This window comes from Rhinolophus ferrumequinum, chromosome 4, assembly GCF_004115265.2.
Source record: "Rhinolophus ferrumequinum isolate MPI-CBG mRhiFer1 chromosome 4, mRhiFer1_v1.p, whole genome shotgun sequence".
NCBI classification, from domain to species: Eukaryota; Metazoa; Chordata; class Mammalia; order Chiroptera; family Rhinolophidae; genus Rhinolophus; species Rhinolophus ferrumequinum.
In genome coordinates this window covers 61,596,061-61,611,383 of record NC_046287.1, presented here as the reverse complement: position 1 = coordinate 61,611,383, position 15,323 = coordinate 61,596,061, and the positions used below count along the sequence as shown (strand labels likewise).

Genomic DNA, 15,323 nt, shown 5'->3' with positions numbered 1-15,323 from the left:
TAGTACCATTTTATTTAGTGTTGTAGGAAATTTTAGGTTACTTCCTTAAAAACAAAGAGAAATTCAAAATTCCCAAAGTAAAGCAGGAAATAATTCGATAATGCAAAAACATTGAGCGATCCTTCAGTTGGAGGGAGGAAGAGGTAATGTTAGTAGCTCACATGTTAGATACCGAGAAACTCGAGTTGAGGTTGGTATGGATGTTAGGAGGTTAAATTCTCCACCTAAGGCGACTGATCTTTCAGTCTTGAGGGATAAGTAACTAGTAGTTCTAAAAAAGAAAAAAGCGTCAATTGGGAGAAGGGACCCAGTGAGGGAAGATCTTGCATAATTTAACATTAAATTGCCTCTGGCCTTCAATACAGCATGTGGCTGAGTGGCAGGGACCTTCCTTCTGCTATGCCCTTTTGAGCTCGCACTGTTAGCAAAGCTGGAACCACACACATGTATTCCATTCATGCACGCACGCACACACCTCTCCACTCAGGTCATCAGCTGTTCTGCATGGCGAAGGGCAGACTTTCTTGCACCTCCATTCTGCCACCCTCATGAAATTAACAGGAATAAAAGGAGAGGGCAGGACACCTGTCAAAGTCCAAGGAATGAGATGATATGAAACAACCAGGCAAATAATTGATGTTTTTTCAGGGAGCTGACCTCCAATTGAAGTTCACAGCAAGGTGTCTGGTATTTAATCTGATGCTTCAAGTCCTGACTGCTCTTTCTGGAGGCTGCCAAGCAAGGCCAAGAAGAGAGCTGCTCCTGCTTCTCCAGAGCTCAGCCTCCTCCCAGGGCCCATCAGTTCAGTGAGCATTCACAGCAGCCAGAGGCGAGGCCCAGTTCACCTTGTGTAGATGGGCGTATGCCCTCAGACATACCCCAGTTATAGGAGTCCAGCACTCCAACTCACCAACCCCAGCTAACGGCTCAGGGCAGGCTAAAGCTTTTCCTGGATAAATTCTCCCTCAAAGTAGAGTCCTCAAGGACAGTTGTTAATTAATGACCTTCAGGTTATCTACTTTGAGAAATACAGGAATGCTATAAATTGAATTTTTTTTCTAGCAGTGGTAGAAGCCAGACACCCTAGAAGTAAATTGTCCTTCATTCTCCAGAGTTCCCAAGTGGCATTTCAGAGCACAGGAATTCACTCCTCCACCCACATGTCCCTCTCAAACACTGACCAAGGTACGGCTATCCCCAAGGTCCTAGCAACAGATATCTCCAAACCAACCACTTCCCGTGTATAGTGCAGGTCTCCACATCCGCTCTTCAAAGGAGAAACCATTCAGAGCACATCTGCCCCCAGTGCACTTGGGTTATCACAGTCAAAATACATTTATATCAAGTAAAAAACATGTTGCAGAACAAATATATACATTTTCAGAGTTCAAGTGACTATGCAGTTCTCTTTGTAGGTATGTTAATAGATTTCATAGCACTACAAAAACACAAGTCATCGGAGAAGTTTACAGTGGTCCTCAGTACTGTGGGAGAGTATTAAATAAAATAGCTTAGATAATTAAAGGCTAATTAGATAAATCAAGTTACAGTATCATCCTTAAGATTAAAGTGCTCCGATACAACTAAGGTCGCAGCAAACGTGATCCTGAAAAGGAATTCTGCCACCAACAATCTTGCCTCTTAACCTCAATATAACAAGAACATACATAGAAAGAGATTCCCAATTTAATAACTGCTAGGATTGCCATCCCTTCCCACCCCTCTGGCCTGTGATGTTCCTCCCCCAGGAAAAAGTCAAGATCTGATGACATTCTGTCACAACCGGCAGAAAAAATGAGTAACATGGAAACATTTTAATTCCAGTATTCGGGGTGGCTGGTGAGCTCAGTTGGTTAGAGCATGGAGCTAATAGCACCAACATTGCTGGTTCGATCCCCACATGGGCCACTGTGAGCGGTGCCCTCCTTAAAAAATAAAAAAAATTAAAAAGAATAATAGTAATAATAATTCCAGTATTAGGTTACCAACAATGAAATTACCTGAAGAATCTGAACTGGTGCCATTAGTTAAGAAGGGGGCAAGTGTCCTAGTTTTAAAAAATATGTGTATTGATCTAGTTTTAAAAATACAGCAATCCAAAAATAAGGATCATCTTGCTCTTCACAATTTTATAGGAAGTGCTGACAAGGAAACCAGGGAGCCAAGCCAAGACCCGGGGGTAAAGGCCACTGGAATCGTACCGAAATCATTCCACACCTGGTGGAACCATCGAAGCACTGACTGGGCCATTCTGGCCAGCAGGAACCCTGTTATCATGAGAGAATGGACTTTGACTACCTCCCCCCCAACCCGTTCCCCTGTGCTACTTCTCATATCTCCATACAAGAGCCCTGTGGATCTACACAGAGCACATTTTAAGGCTAGAGAGTAGTGGAAGCTGATGTTTAGAAAGGCAGCTTGTTCAAAACTTAAAAGGCACACTCAGAGGCTTTTCTTCAACTCCTCTGCTCCAGTCAAAACACCAAGACCAAGTCTAAGCTCAGGACGTTGACGTGGTATCAAAATTTAGCATCTAACATCCAGAAAGCCATGCCTGATTCGAACGCCAAAAGTGTGTGTAACACAGCACCAACTGCACGGTCCTTCTCATTTCAGCCCAAGATTAATGACTGGGAGATGCGTATTTTAGAATCTCAATATCAAAGAAAGAAAACCCCCGTGTTAAAATACATTAACACCCTGGAGCCATCTGAATCTCTGGGCCAGGATTAGATCTTATGACCGTGTCTTTGGTCCGGGCATAAAATATTTACAACATAGTTAAAGGCACAGTGGCATTTAAAAACAAAACCCTGGGAACGTACAGTAAAAGATTCATTGTAATAATTAACCTGGCTTCAATTGGTAGAACTGAGTCCTGCCAGATAACATGCAAGGGCGATGGTGCCTTGGAGCCTGTACGCCGGTTCTCAGGCATACGAAGTCCGTGACCTCAGGAGGAGGTGGAAACAAACTCACAGAAACATTTCAGTGTCGTGAGCTGGCCAGTCACATCTTTCCTGCTTTTCTGCCGACCTGAGCTGGAACTCGGAGGATGTTGGGTGTTTCTTCCATGACCCTGACGAGCAGATTGTCTATGTAGTCTTCCAGCTCGCGGACCTGGAACTCCTTCTTGCTTATTGTCTCCTTCTGTTTGAGGACCAACTGGATCAGCTCATCGTGGGTTAGCTGTGCATAAGCAAACGCAGGGTCCGAGGGGTTGTATTTCTTTGGAAAGGTAAAGAGGGTGGGGAAAGGAATAAAGTCAGTAAAGTCTAAATATCTAAAAGAAAGAACAAAAGAGGAAAATGTTACTAGTGAGCTGAGTCTTCCGTTTTCAATTTAGGTGGAAAACAGGTGGGTGACTGATGAAGTTTTCTTTTTTAATATTTTAAAAATTAGTTTCAGGTCTAAAAAACCATGTAATAGTTAGACATTTACACCCCTGTAAAAAAAAAATGATAAGCCCCGATGAAGTGATAACCCCAATGAAGTTTTCTGTAGAGGGCCAGAGAGAAAACATTTTAGGCTGCGCAGGCCACGCGTGGCCTTTGTTGAATGCTTCTCTTTGTTGTTTTGTTTGTTTGTTTTGTTTTATGACCTTTCAAAAATGTAAAATCCATACTTGGTTCACAGGCTGTTGACCTCTGGACTACAGTCTGGATTTGGGGTTTTTAGAAACATAATAATCTGTGAATACTAGGAGCTAGCACAACCAAATATCAACGCACAGTTGAGAGCTGAGCCCCAAGCTAAGGTGGCTTATAAAGAAACGCCAGTGATAGAAGGTGCAAGAGGTGATGCTTTCTTCCCAATACAACTGGTAGCCATTTATCCCTCACTGCCTGTGACTGACTACCTCAGCTACACTCAGAAGGATTTCGTGATTAGGGTCATGCACTGGTCACTCAGAGACCCCATTTTAAGTCATTCATACTGAAAAAAATATGCAGAGTCAAGCTAAGTGCCACCATACCGTACAGTCACCCTCACACGTCGATGGCATACCCTCTGGGTAACACAGCAGCCTGTGCCAGGGCTGAGTAGTCCCACTCCTGAGGAGGACAGGAGCCCTGAGGAGTTACATCATCAGTATTTACAACCTGGGATGACTGAGTCCACCTGCAAACTGACCAGGCCCAAACCACAAGGAAACACAAGATAAGGATCATATAACAAGTAACATGTCGTACCAAATCTCCAGGAAGAGGAAAACTAAACGAACTTTTCCTGAAATTTGTGGCTCAGGAGATTTGTAAGTTTAAAGAAACAAGGTCCTGGGACAACCTCAAGACAATTTTGCCTGCAAACCTGAGGCAATCACATTTTCACTGTCCTGAGGGCCTAATGGTTTCACTTAGGAAGGCTAAGAGGCCCCCGTCTGTAAGAAGCTAGGTCAAGAGCAGCGTCAACACTCTGACACGGCGTGATGGAAGGTCCTATTTAGTCCACTGACACAAATGGCCTACACAAGCCAGAATTCTGAGAGAAATCCCATCCCTCTTGTCCTGGCTTGGAAGGAAAGAACAATGATTGCAAAACTAGCTTAGAAGCACACACTGACATTTTCACATACAGAGCAGGTTCTAATCTAACACAGGCTGCACAGAAACAGGTGAGATGTTGGACTACTTGTGAAAAACTGCTTCTCCTTTCATTCTTTTTTTTAAACTTGTTGAAGGCATACATGCCCAGGGTACCTCCTCTGGACCTCAATCATTCTATTGGTGATTTCCAAACAATCTTCAACCAAAACATTATATATCTGGTAAAGAAGTCTGAAGATTGGTAGTTCAACATGTGAACGTACCTAACACTACTGAAATACACTTAAAACAGGTTAAGATGATAAATTTTATGTTTTTTTTTAAGTTTTAAAGCAATTTTTTAAAAAGTTGAGTGTCTGTTTACGAACAATAGGCAAGAATAGTCCTCAAGGATGTTTAGATTACACCTCTGTCATATAAGGATGTTATTCACTCAAAAATACTGACTACATAAGATACTCTGCAAGAGAGTTTGGGAGACAGATGAAGAAGCTGATACCTGGCGGGGGGACCAGCAGGTGCTCCTCGAGAATAGGAACCAGATCCCCAGAGTGTCTGACACACATGTGGGTTCGATGACCGTAATCTGAATTTTAGGAAGTTGGAGTTCAAAAGAGGTACAACGTGCTCTAGGAGCTGGACAAACAAGAGACCAGGGCGACACAGGTGATCAGACAAGCTTTAAAGATGGAGTGACATCTGAACTAGACCTTGGAGATGAATTACAATTAATTCCCTCTCCCAAATAACAGGATTTTCTTTTTAATTACAAAAGTAGTATTTGCTCATCATGGAAAATCTCAAATACAGAAAAGGGGAAAAATTATTACCTATAACTCCATCATGTAACATTTGGGTCTCTTTCTTTCTTAATTTTCCTGGGTTTCTTTATGGTACATTTTACAACTTTAACATCATACAGAATATAATTTTATAGCTTGTTTAAATTATTATTTTGTAAGTATTTTCCTATCATTAAATTTTGGCAAAAACTGCTTTTTAAATGGATGCTTAAAATTTCATTATATTTTAACCATCTCTCTTTTGCTAGGTATTAAGGTTGTTTTCCATTTTCACAGTCATATAATAACATTTTAGTGAAAATTTATTAACACAAACCTTTGGTCATATCTCTAAATATTTCCTGAAGATAAATGCATAGAATTAAAAAGGCATGCACACTTAAGGTATCTCATACAAACTGTCAAACAACTATTTAGTTCAGATTCCAAAGGGGAAAGTATGTAGGACTTTGAAATCATTACAAGATTCCACATGTGATGATTTAAAAAGTTATAAAACAATTCAGCATTACAGAAAGTGGAGAGGAAGAAATGTAAAGAAAATACTCATTAATCCAAGAAATAATAGTGTCCATTGTCACATATCTCCTTTCAGGATTTTTACATTGGATTTTTTTCTCCATAGTTCTAATGAGAATGATGTATATTCAAACTGTGTCCAACTTTTTCCATATAACATAACAGATGATTTTTGGATATAGTTGGCTGTATTATTTTAAAATGGAAGTAGTAAAGCCACCTGAGTAAATAATGTACTCCTCGTTATAAATCACCTATAAAGGATGGAGGTCCTAACCTTCCCCCCCCCCCGTCCTACCGCCCCCCCACCCCAAATAATCCATTATAGTAATGATTTGGCTAGCTTTTCATTACTTTAGTTATGCAATTTCTTTCTCTAACATCTCTCTTACTTTGCAACATTCCAAAGAGTAGTTATTTTTATAAATATTGTTTATGCTTAGTACAAAGCATCTATTATATGGCCAGCCAACAGCAGTCTCCAGGAAACTTTCCATATTTACTCAGTTATTTACTAGGTATGGTCCAAGACCAAGAGCTTTGTTGCAGGCAGGCAGTGGGGCTTACAAATCATGAGCAAATGAGCAGCAGTTGCCTTTGTTTTTATTAAATATAAATCTTTTTTATTTTATTTTATTGGGGAATAATTGGGGTACAGTGTGTTTCTCCAGGGCCCATCAGCGCCAAGTCGTTGTCCTTCAATCTAGTTGTGGAGGGCACAGCTCACTGGTCCATTTGGGATTCAAACCAGCAACCATGTTGTTCAGAGCTCACGCTCTAACCAACTAAGCTATCCGGCCACCCCCTTGCCTTTGTTTTAAGGCAAGTTATTCTCTCAGTAAGGCCTGGAAGATAAGCCCCTGATTAAACAATCTTTGAAGAGTAAATAAAATGGAAGCCAAGGTCTTGCTCACTTTCTGAAAGCTAGGCTTCATTTCTCTTTGGAGCCAAGCTGCATTCCACATTAAAAGGAAGAAGGGATGGGAGTCAACTAAATGACTTTAGTTTTCATTATTGTCTCTTTTATGCTGTTCTTTTGCCTAATTTCCTGGTAAATATTGTTAACTCCAGGAAGACAAGTGCTGCCTCTTCTACACAACTACATAAGCCACCCAAGCTGAGCTAGTCAAGTTATGGTACATTTTTACGCGAGGGCTAAAAACATAGTAGATACACAGTTCTGGCTACAGCTGGTAATTGTGAGAATTATCCTGTCAGCATGTACTACAAGGGAAGAGAAGGCAAGATGGCTAGAAGATCTAACTTGTTTTCAGCAACAATTCGTTATTATTACTCAGCCTCTATACCTGAAACTCAGAGCTCCAGATTTCAGTGAAATTTGAACCCAGTTCCTGGTGGTGTAGGTGCACTGGGGTCAGGCAATAACAACCATCGAGTACTTAAAAAATGCTTGCAGGAGTGCAGGATATGTGAACAAAAAGTTTCATTTTAAAAACACAAAAACTACATGATGTCCTGGAGTCCACAAGACGGTAAAAGCTAAGAGTAAATGAAACTTTCAGATGCCCTGATCTAAAACACAAATAATGTTTATTTTTACTGACTATGGTCCCCAGCAGTCATTTAGGAAATTTCTCTCCACATATTTGAAACACAACACATCCTTGCCCACTAATGGTCACCAATCACTTGGTAATTCATTCTGATAATGAGTCAAAGACCACACATCTGCAACAAGTATTCGAAATCCTTCTGATTTTAGAACCAAAAGGGGAAGGATGAAGACAGTCTAAAGCAGAAATCACCTAGGAGGCTGATTTTGTTTTTGTTGGGAGTTTTTTTTTTTTCAAATGCTAGCCCAAGTTTATTTTTAAGAGGAGAGACCCTCTAATCCAGCAATATTCTTCCTGGAAATTTAGCTTAAGAAAATAACCTAAAGGAAGGGAAAAAGTTCTATGCAAGAAATTGTTGACTACAGTGTTATTCATCTTGAAAAACAGAAAACATAGAGTTGTATACCTGAAATTTATATAATGTTATTAACCAATATTATCTCAATAAATTTAATTAAAAAAATAAAACCGAAAACAACCTAAATATCCAATAATAGGGAAATGGTTAAGTGAATACTGGTATAACCATTTCAAAGAATAATTAAGTAGCAACATGCAAAAATGCTTATGATATACTACTAAGTGAAAGAAAAAGAACTGAAGAGTGCTTCCATGCAGGTGATTGAGGTGGAAAATCATCATTTTGCAATTACCATATTCATCAATGGATAGTAAATCCTGTGACTCCAAGGTTGATAAAGACAGGATATTTTCATAGTCTGAAATTTCTTATTAATTGTAAAGGGAAAAACAGCAACTTTACCCTGAGGAACCTGGGTGGACACTACCTAAACTAAATCATGAGAGTTAACACTTCCACTGCTGGCACTGACTGACACAACGTGCCTCTTTATATGAAGCACTGAGAAGGACACCGTTATTTGTATAATTAATTCCTGTCAAGAATGCATAACCTCAACCAAACCAGGAGGAAATATCAGACAAATCCAAACTGAGGAAAATTCTACAAAACAACTGGTCTATAATTTTAAAAAATATCTTGAAAGTCAAAAAAGGCTGAGGAACTATTCCAGAATAAAGGAGACTACAGAGATAAGACAAATAAACATAATGAGTGATCCTGGATCGGGTCCTACATTGTGGGGAGGGGGAATCCTAAAAGGGACATTAATGGGACAGTTGGTGAAAATGAGAAAAGAGTACCACATTAATGTTAAATTTCTTGATTTTGATAAATGTCCTTATTCTTAGGAATTCCACACTGAAGTATTTAGGGGTAAGAAAAGCATGATATAAACAACTTACTCTCAAATGGTTCAGAAAAAAAAAGGTGAATATACAAAGAGAGAACAAAGAGGGAGGGGGAGAGAAGGGAAGAGAATGAAAAAAGAAAATCTGGTAAAATGTTAACGATTGGTGAATTGGGATGAAAGGTGTACAGGAGTTCTTTGTACTATTCTTGCAACTTTGTTTTTAATTTGAAATTATTTCAGAATAAAGTTACAAAAAAGTATATTTATGCAATGATTACAACTACAAGAATTTTACATTCTTGCCAAAAGATAAGAAAGGGTACGTGGGAAAATGAAAATATCTCATTTGAATGGGCCAGATGGTGGGGGACATTTTCTTCTCGTTAAAGAGAAGTACCGATGTCAATCATGTTACTTGAGACACAAAAAAATGCAACAACAACCAAATAACTATTATAAAGGAAAAGTAATTATTCAGTGGACAATTTAGGGGCTTTCAAAGACACGAGACGTATGGTTAAGTTACTCCTGGTTATTACCCGCTGCCCAAGGAGATGTATACAATGGTGACTCTAGAAATGAGTTACTTTGTAGATCCCTAACTAACATGCCTACTTCTTAGAGAAGACATACCTTCATGATGGCTTCATTGATCAAGTTCTCACTGATGATAGTGGCAGCCCCCAAGCTGGAGTTGGCAACCTTGGTGGCTGTTGTGTTCATTGGCTTCACAGGATGAAGTCTAAAGAGAAGGGGAAAGGATCCTTAGATCTTTCTGTAACAGTAAAACTGAGAAACTGCTCATCTCCAAGATTGCAGCCAGCTAGAGAGACAAGCAGGAGAGCGGTGACAGGCTCTAACACACACCAGCATTCCTGTGGAAAAGAAAGCAGTCAGCACTGGTAGCCATGTGCAAGCCAACAAAGCGCACCCTTAGATCCGAGTGCTCTGACATTCTCACGAGCCGCTTGTCCTCGTTATCAACATCAGGAAAACATGAAAGACAGTATCCGACTTTGGGAGGCAACTACAGCCTTGGACTCCACTATGGGACTCCCTGCAGAGCCTTCTGTTCTTCAACGGGAAAGAAAGAGTTCAGAACAAACATGCCAGCTTCACACTGGGCAGGGCTTAAAGGAGACTGGAAACACTGCTAGGTTCTACCACTCAATCTCAGTTGGTTTCTCAAACCATTGAAATACTGATCACAGTACATCTCTGCAATCTGAGAGCTCCGAATCTGACTGTGCGGAACAATTCCTAAACTAATTTTGAAGACGACTACATTCTTGCTGTAAACACAGGAGCATCTTGAGGTATTTCCACCACAGGAGACAGCCCTTTTAAAATAGGCCCTACCAGCAAAACAGGGAGGTTGTACCATCAGAATATCTGTGCCGTTAGAAAGCTATAACCTCTGCAGGCAACAAACAAAGGGGGACATTGCTCACATTTATGAAAACAATCTTCCCCAACTCTCACCTGTGCTTGGCTGACCCAGTTCCAGCTGAGACTGGATGTGTCTCCGAGGGTGAGACCCAGGCCTGAAGAAGCGGCTTCCTCTTGCCAGAATTTTCCACTTTACCAGGGAGGCCCTCTGCTGTTGCTTTTTTTTGAGATTCTGCTGTACTGGTGTGGTGAGTGTCAGAGTGTGGATAGCTGAGGAAAGAGTGTGTGGCAGGAAAGGTCTCAGAAAAGGAGGGGCTGGAGATAGGAGAATCCAGGGCCACGTCAGGAGGCTGACTTGGCCTCCCATCTCCCACCAGTTTTTCCTCCTCACCATCGCCAGGACCTGGCAGCTGTTTATCCAAGTGTGAGCTCTTGCCAAGATATGGTTTGTGAATTCCTAAAGCTGTAGTCTGCTCTGAAGAGGCCCTAAGAGACCCTTCGGGTGCTTCTGACCTGAGGTCATGCAGGCTCTCTGCGAGCACTGCCAAACCATGTGTCTCGCCACTCGGCACCTTTTCCTTTTCAGGATGGGCAGGTAACGTGCTCAAGGAAGAAGCTCCTACTTCCAGAGTTGCCACCTTTGCTCTCTCTCTGTCATCTTCAACCTCATCTACTCTTTCATCATCCGACGCGACTTCAGGAATGGAAGGAAGGGTCAGCTCAGCCATGACTGGAGATTTAACATCTGGGGCAGACTGAAGGTCACTCAGAGGATCAGACAATAGACCTTCATGGTCATTGGCTTTGCTCTGATTTTGAGCCATAAGTGTATCGTCTCCCTCAGTCCTGAAAAGTGGAATGCCTTTCCCTGAGCTTGCTTCACTCGCTGGGCCTTCTGAGACACTCTCCTCAGGAGAGGGGAGAGGAAGGTGATCCACCATGGCAGCTGGTACACCAGAATTCAGCGGCCTGGGTTCAGTCACAACTTCCCTCTCAGAGTCTTCTGCGTGGGAAGACTCAGCAGACTCTCTGTCACACACACTGCCAGCGGCAGCCCCTTCCTGCCTCCGCTCCTGGGGCTGACTTTTGTCCTTTTCAACCAGTCCAGTGGACTTCTCCACCTCCTCTTCCACAAAGAGCTGCTCAGAAAATGACACATGCTTCATGATTTTCTTTCTGCCCTCACTGACATTCAAACCCATCTCTTCATGTCTCCGCATCACAGAGTCAAGTGGGGGGACTGATTCTCCCACGTGAAGAGGAGGTACCACTTGTTTAACTGCAGAAGTCATTCCGCCAACCCTAACTTTGTTCTCCTCAAAAGACCCAGACTGACTGTCCAAGTCTGTGTTTACCCCTATCGGAGGCTTCCGTGCTGGGTTTTCCAACCTGCTCCTTCTCACTGAAAGGGCCAATGTTACATCTTGGGTCCCTTCAGGTGAAGGGACATAGTCTTGTTTTTTAGTGGGAAACTTCAGAAGTTCCTCTTCCTGTTGCCCCATATCAGGCTGCTTCAGGAGAGATGTTTCTGAGTTATCACCACTTGTATTCTTCTCTGTGTCTATCTCACTGGTTGTCCCCACTGGAGAATCTTCCATCGCTTTACACGCTGGAATGGGGGTCTGTTTGGAAAGTGATCCCAAGGCACAAGAAACAACATTTGGAACTTGTGTTAAACTCTCCTTTGGCAAGTCTACTTTAATGAGCAAAGATGGCTCTTCAGAACCAGCCTGGTCCTGGTCGATGGAAGGCCAGCTTTTAACAGGAGTGGAGGTGGAAATGGGAGCTGCTATGGGAGATGAGAAAGAGGAGAAGACAGAAGGAGATTCTGAGGACTGTGTTTCTGACTCATGCCCCAATTGAGAAGGGACAGGTGTCTGACCAGAACTGGAAGGAAGAACAGAAAAAAAGACAGGTGAGTCAGGGGAAGGAGAAGGAGGAAGCCTGGCTGTGGGTTGGACCTCTGGAGACACTTCCAGTCTGCAAAAAGGACAAAATAAAATCTGCAGGTCAGTTGCAGATGCTGCATGAGAGGCAACAAACATGCAAAAATAAAGCTGTTCAAAAGGAGAGCGCTTATTTTATATCTGAGGCAGTACCTTAAGAAGTTAAAGGAGGAACACCAATATTTAACATACAAAAGGGACACTATTATCACCACGCACATCTGCCACACAAAGTGCTTTGCAACAGAAACAGAAAGATCCAGGTAAAGCAACAGCCCACAGTTTCTTTCGGTGATACACAAAAAGCATCTAAAAACGTTCAAAGCAGTAAAAGATGCACCACAAGGAAACACACACAGATTCCGAAGAGGAACACTCTGTGTGAGTCTGTGCGTGTCTGTGTGAAACAAAGTAAGCAGAATCTCAAAAACAAGTCTCTCCCACCCCAGACCACAGAAATACTGTAAGTGAACGTGAATCATGCTGAAAAGCAGAAACCCCCAGGACTCACTCAGGCTCTTGTAACAAGGTGCAGAGTAAACATAGAGAGAACTGTCACAGGCGCTCGAGAGTGGACCAAGGGTCTCTTATGACAGCAAACCAATACCAAAGAGCAAGGAGGAAAGATAACATCAGTCTCAAAGAGAAATGTGTGAAAAACTTAATAAATACAGCTCCTGCAGAGACCACACCCAAAACCTTGTATTCCCAACTTGCACCACTCAGTCTGCTACATACCATAGCATCCCCCTGGGGTCTGATTATTGCATGAGAAAGGCCGAGACTTACCGAGGTTTAACGGCTTTGGTCTGGGGAGCCCTTGCAGAGGGAACAGGAGGTGTTGGTTCAGGCTTGGGCTTTGGGTCAGCTTCTGGTTCTGCGATCTGCACTTCTTCGAAGAGGACAGAGGCTTTACCTCGTCCAGAGACAACGGCTGTGGTATCCTTCTCAGATCTTTTCACAGGGTCTTCCATAGACCCCTGCCCAACCTCGCTAAGCATGCCTTCCTTCTCCTTCCCCGGGCTGACAGCAGAGCTTTCGCCTTCACTGCCCTTCGCCACATCCTTCTTTCCTGTCACCAGAGAAAGCAAAGAGGACTTCTTGTTTTCATGCTTCTTGCTCTCTTTGGTTTCTTTCACAGCCTCCAATTTCACTGGAGCTGTGTTTTCCCTAATGTCCCCACTGACTGGTGGCCAGGAGGGCGGCAGAGACATGGATTTGGCAGAGTTCTTTGTGGAAGACTCAGAGAGCTGCCTGTCAGAAGACACTGCACCTCCTTCCCCAGGCTCCTTCCAAGACCGAGGAGTCAGGTTTTCTGTAGATGAGAATAAATGCTTCTTCCTGAAGCCCTGGGGGGACGGCGACGAAGAAGGGGTGCTGTCCTTGGTCTCACTCTTGCCTTCTGGCTGCTCCATGTAAACATGGTTCCCGTTGATACAGACATTAGAGCGCGAAAGGGAGTCATTCTTAGACCGAAGGCCGCCGAGAAAGGAGAGACCTTCCTTCTTGGGAAGGCTGAAGTTGATCTGGTTCTGCTGCTTAGGATCTGCACTTACTGTTCTCTTGTGAGACATGACTATGGGAAGAAAGACAAAGAAAGGGGAATAAGAAGTTAAATGAGTGGTTCACAACTGGAGGGGGTTGGTATTTTTCCTGTTAGAATACATTTTTGATTGTCACATCTGGGTGGGGTGTGCTACTGGTATTTAGCAGGCAGAGACCGGGGATGCTCCTAAAGATCACACAATGCATAGTACAGCCCCTCACAACAAAAAATTATCTGGCCCTAACAAGGAATCGTGCTAAGGTGGAGAAACCCTTCGTTTAACCAGTGAAAAGGGCAGCACTCTTGGTAGAGTAGCAGACTCTGGCCAACAGTAGACATTTGGTCATTGAAATTGAAGTTCAAAATACACTGCTAATTCAGAGTTCAAGGGACTGGATTCCTCAGCTTTCATTAGGGAGGTAGCCCAAGCGGTTTACATCCATCTTTAGGAGTTCAATAAATACCTGATGAATTAATAAAATATCAGAATTACAGCAACGTTTCATGGTTTTACCCTTAATTTAAAAACCCTGGATGTACTCATTCTGTTAGCTCCAGAAGCTTGTACAAGCATACATCAGTTAGAAAGCCAGACATTTTGGAAAAGGAATTTACATATTCTTAGAAATCAAAGGGCTTAGAAATAGAGAAAGCTTCCTAACCAAATAATCCATCATCATCACTACCATCACCACCACCATCACCACTGCCGCCGCCACCACCACCACCATCATTTTAGTCATTGAGAAGCTGAATTAAAGTATTTCTCTTAAGATTTGTTTTTTGTTTTTGTTTTTTCTCTCTCAAAGCAAAGTAACTTAAGGTGAGGGAGAGAGGCCAAGTAAGGAAGAGGAGGAGGAAACTCACTGTCGAAGGCAGAGGAGGATTCATCTTCGTCGTCATCCTCCCACCGTGATGGAAAGTCTCCGGGACGAAGCAGAACTTTGTCTGACTTTGAAGTCGGCAGGACAGACATGGATTGGGAAAGTGGTGTTTTCTGCAAATTAGACTTGGAAAACAAGGTCTTAAGCTTTGACTTCTTTTTCTTGTCTTTTGAAGAAGATTCATCATCACTGTCAGCTGAGGGTGTCATGCTGGGGACAATGGCTGAAGCAGTATCTGATGCACTGTCCTTATGCTTCCCCTTGAACTTGTCCTTCAGCTTCCCAAACGGATTCCTAGATTTGTCTTTCATGGAAAGGTCAAACATGCTAGCAGTCATGTTGTTTCTCATAAATTGAATGTCAACCTCAATTTCTCCTCGCTCTTTATCCTTCTTTCCTGGTTTGGATTTCAAGGTGTACCACCTACAAGGAGAAAGGCTGAGTGGTTACCTTTGAACTGAAGAGCCTAAAACAAGGTTCACAACCCCCACTAACTGGCCTCTCCTCTCTGCTATTACCAACTTCTTAGACAGACATATTCTTGTGTTCTCTTCCTTGGGGAGTGCAGGGTGATGTGGGGGATAAGGGCAGAACTCGTAGTTGTGTTTTTGAGACAACGCCCACTAGGCAAAGAGGATCTGATTTTATACTTAGCGTATCGTCACCTAAAATCTTGGTTCAATGAAGAGCTATTTCTAAAAATAAAATAAATAAATACACATTCCATCAAATCATTTCCTATGACTGGCATTTTCCTTCAATAGAGTAAAAATGCAAAGATCATACACAAATAGTTAAGAAGCCAGAATGCAAATTTACAAGTAAATCTCAGAGAAAAGCGAGAATTTGTAGAATAGTATCTGCCAGGGAGTAATGGAAAAATATAAAACAGAGTAAAAAC

At 42.3% G+C, this 15,323-nt stretch overlaps 1 protein-coding gene across 4 annotated transcripts in view; it reads right to left on the bottom strand.

Annotated features, from left to right (window-relative positions):
* Positions 1 to 361: 361 nt before the first annotated feature.
* The window catches only part of RAB11FIP1 (RAB11 family interacting protein 1), a 29,374-nt gene continuing 14,412 nt past the window's right edge, over positions 362 to 15,323 (bottom strand). For 2 of the 4 annotated variants that reach the window (XM_033104457.1, XM_033104455.1), the window contains 5 exons: positions 14,406 to 14,845; positions 12,782 to 13,568; positions 10,140 to 12,026; positions 9,291 to 9,399; positions 362 to 3,228 (listed from right to left, as the gene is read on the bottom strand). In XM_033104457.1, the coding sequence (XP_032960348.1) occupies positions 3,010 to 3,228; positions 9,291 to 9,399; positions 10,140 to 12,026; positions 12,782 to 13,568; positions 14,406 to 14,845 (3,442 nt within the window). In that variant the 3' untranslated portion in view covers positions 362 to 3,009. The remainder of the gene's footprint in view (positions 3,229 to 9,290; positions 9,400 to 10,139; positions 12,027 to 12,781; positions 13,569 to 14,405; positions 14,846 to 15,323) is intronic. The other 2 variants (XM_033104456.1, XM_033104458.1) reach the window with 2 other exon arrangements.